This window comes from Rhinopithecus bieti, unplaced genomic scaffold (genome assembly GCF_001698545.2).
Source record: "Rhinopithecus bieti isolate Rb0 unplaced genomic scaffold, ASM169854v2 scaffold_69716, whole genome shotgun sequence".
NCBI classification, from domain to species: Eukaryota; Metazoa; Chordata; class Mammalia; order Primates; family Cercopithecidae; genus Rhinopithecus; species Rhinopithecus bieti.
Genome location: NW_016826382.1, coordinates 263,804 through 270,181, shown reverse-complemented (window position 1 = coordinate 270,181; position 6,378 = coordinate 263,804). Strand labels below are relative to the sequence as shown.

General features: G+C 38.1%; 1 protein-coding gene across 1 annotated transcript; it reads left to right on the top strand.

The window, feature by feature from the left end:
• Positions 1-110: 110 nt before the first annotated feature.
• LOC108522977 (olfactory receptor 10T2-like) lies at positions 111-5,651 on the top strand. The gene is given in 4 exon segments (XM_017863441.1): positions 111-173; positions 2,243-2,277; positions 4,682-5,091; positions 5,093-5,651. Coding segments are annotated over 2 exon segments (942 nt in total). The 5' UTR covers positions 111-173; positions 2,243-2,277; positions 4,682-4,708.
• Positions 5,652-6,378: the final 727 nt, after the last annotated feature.

The window sequence follows — 6,378 nt, the reverse complement described above, 5'->3', positions numbered from 1 at the left end:
GTTTACCCACTTAAGCCTCAGCAATGGTGGGCGCCCCTCCCCCAGACTCACTGCTGCCTTGCAATTAGATCTCAGACTGCTGTGCTAACAATGAGGGAGGTTCCGTGGGCGTGGGACTCTCTGGGCCTGGTGTGGGATATAATCTCCTGGTGTGCCGTTTGCTAAGACCCTTGGTAAAGTGCAGTATTAGGGTGGGAGTTACCCGATTTTCCAGGAGTTGTCTGCCTCAGTTTCCCTTGGCTAGGAAAAGGGATTCCCTTCCCCCTTGTGCTTCCCAGGTGAGGCAATGCCTCGCCCTGCTTCAGCTCTGGCTGGTCAGGCTGCACCAGCTGACCAGCACCGATTGTCCGGCACCCTCCAGTGAGATTAACCCAGTACCTCAGTTGAAAATGCAGAAATCACCCATCTTTTACGTCACTCACGCTGGGAGTTAGTGGCTGGAGCTGTTCCTATTAGGCCACCTTGGGTGCACCCCAGGGCTAAATTTTTTATTATTAGCAAATGTCCATCTTTAGTTCTGTTAATATTTATTGTGCTGAAGTCCACTTGTATCATATTAGTATAGTCATTCTGCCTTTCTAATAGAGTTATGTGCTTTTTTTCTAGAACATTACTGTTATCTGAGACTTAAGATTTATATTGGATCTTTTGCGGAAAATATATAATTGCTTTGTTTATACAAATCAAACAATCTCTTTTTATTGAAGTGTAAATAATTTACAGTCAATATAAGTTTCGTTTTGAGTGTGTTTAAGTCCACCATTGTACTATGTGATGTCTCTTTGTTTCATTTATTTCTTGTTACTATTTTCCTATTTTCTTGACTTCCATTGGATTAATTGAGTAATTATTAATATTCTGTTGTATCCCCTCTATTGGTTTATTAGCAACACATTTGTTTAATTTTCAGGTTTTGTGAGATATAAAATATGCATGTATAACTCATCACAGTCAATCCTCAAATAATATTGTAGCACTTTATTTGTATTGTGATTTTTTTATAGTATACTTTCGTTTCTCCCTACTGAGTTTTGTCCTAGTTTTGTCATGTATTCTACTTATAAACTTATAAAAGAAATATTGTTGGATTGAAAAGGTATAAGGGGAGTTTGAGACCCACTCAGTTTGGTACTAAATGTGATAACTTTACTTCCTCTTAGTAATGCTGTAGTGCCCTGTGCTTGTCCCCAGCTTAACCCTCTTTGCTTGTTGTAATTATTCACTTATTTCTTCATCTCATCTTCTAAACATCAAGCTTTTATCAGAAAGAAGTCAGTAGCTCTATACTTTCTGAAAATCAAAAAAATTACATAAACTGATTGCAAGATTCCAAGTTCCACCTAAAATATTTCTTATTTAGGATATCCTAGGGTAAAGCCCCAAAATATGCATCTTCACATGCACCTCAGGAGGCCCAGATGTATATGGGTCCATATGTCACCATTGGCACAGACTAAGCCATCATTGTGTCACCTTCCCCCACCAAAACACTCACCAGAGTGCTTGGAGCATTATAGGTACTCAATGCGTATTGATTAAATCAACTAATGCCCTGACAAAAGTCTATATTGATTAACATATTTGAAGAGATAAATCGAGCAGGTAGAGGAATGCAGAAAAGGTTAAACTGTGTGCCCTCTTATGATGCTAGTATAACTTATGCATAAATCAAGACAGTTACAGAAAAAATAGCATCATAATTCAACTAGCAACTTTAAGAAGGAAGAAAAAAATTGTCAAGAATGTAATTTATTTTATCCCTTAAAAGAGTTCTTCTATGTTTAGCATCTGTAAAGCTAATTACTAAAAAAGTCACAGTCATCACTTTATTCAGCAAATATAAACTTGCTCCAAAATGAATGATCAGTATAAAAAATTATAGTATTTAAAGCTATTCGTCTTTTACACAGATCAAGTAAACCGCATAATTTCTCTACTCTTTTTTTTTTTTTAAGGTAGAATGTTACATTTTTAATGCCTAGAGTCCAAGGAAGAACCTCCCTCCAAAACCTCAATCCCCTGAGGCACCCCTAATGTATAAGACCCAGGGATTTTGCTGGAGTATGTGTCATCAAGGGCACAGAGCTGCTGAGATTGGGGCTGTACAGTTACTTTCGGCTCAGAGACCAGGCTGAGCTGTCTTTCATCTTTAAAAGCAAATGGCCCCTGGACTTTCCCCTGTAAGATCTGGACTACGTGATATATATTTTTTAATGTTTGCCTATTTCTCTCTCCTTTTTAGACTTTGATGGGATATGAGAGAAACTGCCTGTGGATGTAAGTGTCTCCTTTGTACTAGAGTTGTAGGACCACTCTTTTTTATGAGTAATATCTGTCAATTTTCTCTAAAAATACTTTCAATACCAAAGAAAGATTCAGAAGCAGAAGAACTCATGGAAACCATGCACTGGTGAAATGTGGGCCATAGCATCAGAATCTAGAGTGAGAGACAGGACAGAGACCATATGGAGAGGGCAAAGATGCAGCTGAACAAACCCTGGGAGATATAGTAAATGAAGAGAATAGCTAAGAGTGTAAATAGCAAAATATTTCTAAAATAGACCTAAATTAGGAAATAGGGAGAAACTGCCTAATATGTACCTTAGCATAAGGAAAAATACATGATGGATTAAGGCAGAAGAATAAGAGATAGGAGTGGATGGAAGAGTGGAACAGAAAGCCTTGTGGGGATCATACAGAGTAAAGAAGACATCGATCTATTTCCTAAGTCACTGATGTATAAGCACACAGTGCAAAGGAAATATCAAAACTAGAGCCCAGGTAATTCAAAAGACAAAACTCTAGATGGAAGACTTAAGGTATTTGGGATACAGTTCTTGCCTCATACCTTATGCGAGCTACATCTTGATATTTTACTTCTCTGGGACTCTGTTTCTTCATTTGTAACATGAGGGGGCTTGACTAGATATTTAACAGCCTGCCTGTATTGACCACTTATGCATCAGGAACTTCATTGTGGGCATTTGGTGCTCACACAAACTTTTTGGCTTATGCTATTATTATTGCCATTCTAGAGATTAAATCATGAGACTCAAAGTGATTTCCCCAACATTGTACATTGGCAGAGCCATGGTCTCAACCTGGGCAGTCTGACTCCAGAGCCTGTGTCCATCCAGCCTCACTATGCTGCCATTCTAACCAACGATCTCAGAGCAAACTGACAGAGAAGTGATTTCAAACAGGAATCAGTCTTTGAGAGCTACATAGGGGAGCCTCCCAGGATGAATAATGAACTAAGGTTTTGTAGGAAAGATAAATATTAATTCTGAGGGATAACAAAAATAGGAAAGAAAATGTAATGTTATGTGTAGAAGCAGAGAGACAAAGTTATGTTTGATGGCTGCAGCCAACCAGCTTGTCTACAGCTGAGGGGCAGATGCATGACCTAATGCTGAGGACAAACACACCTAAGATGGTGATGAGGACAGAGAAAGTTCTAGAAACATTGTCATAAGCTATATACTAAATAATTAGTTAGAAGGAAAATAAGACCCATAAAGATATATGATCATTTTATTTCAATAACTAAAGGCTAGCTGTCATTCATAGAAATAATTTAACGTTATCGTGAGTATCTGCAGAGGACAAATCAAGAACAATGGGTGACTATTTCGAGGAGGCATAGTTCTACTCAGAAGTAGCCAGATAAACTATTTAGCAAGGGAACAGCCTATTTTGGAAGTCAGTGACTCCTTAAAATTTGTCCTTGACTATGGAGGTTGGACAATACTTCCTACATTGCTATAAAGAGGTTCACAGAATTGTATGCAGATTGAGTTAGATTTCTGATCTTTTTTCTAAAATAAAAATAATCTGATTGTCTAAGTCTGACATGAAAGTTTTAACATTTATTTGGTCTCCCAATCAAACCACAGATCTTCTCACAGATAATGATGAAAGTTCTTCTTAGAACATTATGGAGGCAATGGAGATGGAGGCAATGGAGATGGAGGCAATGGAGATTGAGGCATAGGCCACAAGAGTGGAGATTTCAGCCCAAGCCTCATAATGCTCTGAGTTTAATTTGAGCTTTAATTAGCTTTAATTAATCTCAGATTCCCACACACTGATGACAAGGGAAACCCCAATATGTGAGCCATCTCAAAGTCTTCACAATTGATCATGGGTAAATAGAATCTGAATACTTTTAAGTAGATTAAAATAGCTCTCCACATGTGAACAAGCATTATTTGAGTCATGTATATGAGAGATTGGGTACATCCCTTTTTACTTGTTTTGTTTGCTTTTCTGAATCAGATTTTTATAAGGTGTTAGCAAAGATAGGTGATTTTTAAGGACTGTCATTGTCATGTGGGTAAGCAAATGATTTAATCTTATCGAGCCTATTTTCTTATTCCATAAAATGAGAGTATTTAATGAAATGAGGTCTAAATCACATTTTTATTTTACAGTATGAACTTTCTAGGCACATAGGAATACAGAGAATGAAAATAACTTACAAAAATAAATAATTTCAGATATCTTTGAATTGGGGTATGTCACTATTCATGTCCTTTGATCCTTCCCTATACTCTGATCTATGTGCTTAATGTTTGTTATGTATTTTTTCAGACCGGTGTTATCAGCTTTTTACAGAAATGTGAACTGTGTATCTCTAGGGTCATTTCACTTTTGTCAAGTTCACTCTTCTCAATTTCAGGTTACCGTAGTCTAATTCCACTGACCAATGAAAAGACAGAACCAGAGCGAGCTCACCGAGTTCATCCTTACAGGTTTCTCAGAACTGGGGTATCTGCAGATCCTTCTCTTCTTTGTCTTCCTATTAGTCTACCTGACCACTCTGATGGCCAACGCCACCATCATGACAGTCATTCGCCTGGACAGGGCTTTGCACACTCCTATGTACTTCTTCCTCTTTGTCCTTTCATGCTCTGAAACCTGCTACACCTTGGTCATTGTACCCAAAATGCTTACCAACCTGCTATCCACAATTCCAACTATTTCTTTCTCTGGGTGTGCGGTCCAGCTCTATTTATTTGTGGGCTTGGCTTGTACCAACTGTTTTCTCATTGCTGTGATGGGCTATGATCGCTATGTTGCCATCTGCAACTCTCAACTACACACTCATTGTCAGCCGAGCCACCTGCATGCAGCTGGTTCTAGCCTCCAGCTTTTGTGGCTTCCTGATCTCTATGATTGTCAATATCCTGGTGTTCAGTGTGCCCTTCTGTGCCTCCAATCGGATCAACCACTTTTTCTGTGACATTTCCCCTGCCATAAAACTGGGCTGCACAGACACCAACCTGAAGGAGATGATCATCTTCTTCCTCAGCATTCTGGTATTGCTGGTTCCCCTTGTGTTGATATTCATCTCCTACATCTTCATAGTTTCCACCATCCTCAAGATCTCCTCGGTGGAAGGACAGTGCAAAGCCTTTGCCACCTGTGCTTCCCACCTCACAGTGGTCATCGTCCACTATGGCTGTGCTTCCTTTATCTACTTGAGGCCCACATCCCTGTACTCTTCAGATAAGGACCGGCTCGTGGCAGTGACTTATACTGTGATTACCCCACTACTCAACCCCCTTTTCTATACACTGAGAAATAAGGAAGTAAAGACAGCTCTGAGAAAGGTTCTGAGTAGATACTCATATTCCAAAACTGTATGAGTGGGCCGATACAGCAGTAAATTACATTCATGAAAGTTTCCTAGATAGCACTTCAGATCTATAAACAGATTTGTCCTTTTCTTAAGACTCCTTGACAAAAAATAAAAGAGAAAAGAAATAAGGACTTTAGGTAACCTTGATTGTTTATATCAAAATTTCTTTTTCATGTTAGCCTATATCCAGTGCAAAAGTTATACCAATTGGTCTCCAGAAAATTATGTGAACATAGAAACTTTCAATAACACAAGCTACATTGTTTTTATGCATTGCAAGTGTTTGCTTTGTCAGATCAACACTACGAATGCTGCATTATCTTTCTCAGAATTCCCGGATTGTTGATACTCCTTTTACAGTGAAAGAAACAGTATTTTCTAGAAATAATTTACTGCAGTTATTTCTTTATTAAACATGTATATACACACATACCTACATATGTGTGTGTATATATATGAATGTGTGTATATGTGTGTGTGTGTATATATATATATAAAGTTTAACCCATTTCCCATTTAGAAAAAAAAAGCGCAGTTCTGTGCCAGTACGGAATTCTCGGGTCAAATGGGAAATGGGTTAAAGCAAATGGTTTAATCTTTTTGAGTCTCATTTTCTTCTTCCATAAAATGAGTATTCAATAAGATGAGCTCCCATCATAGTTTGATTTTACAGTACAAAGCTTCTATGCACATAGTAATACAAAGAATAGAAATAACTTGCAAAAATAAAGATA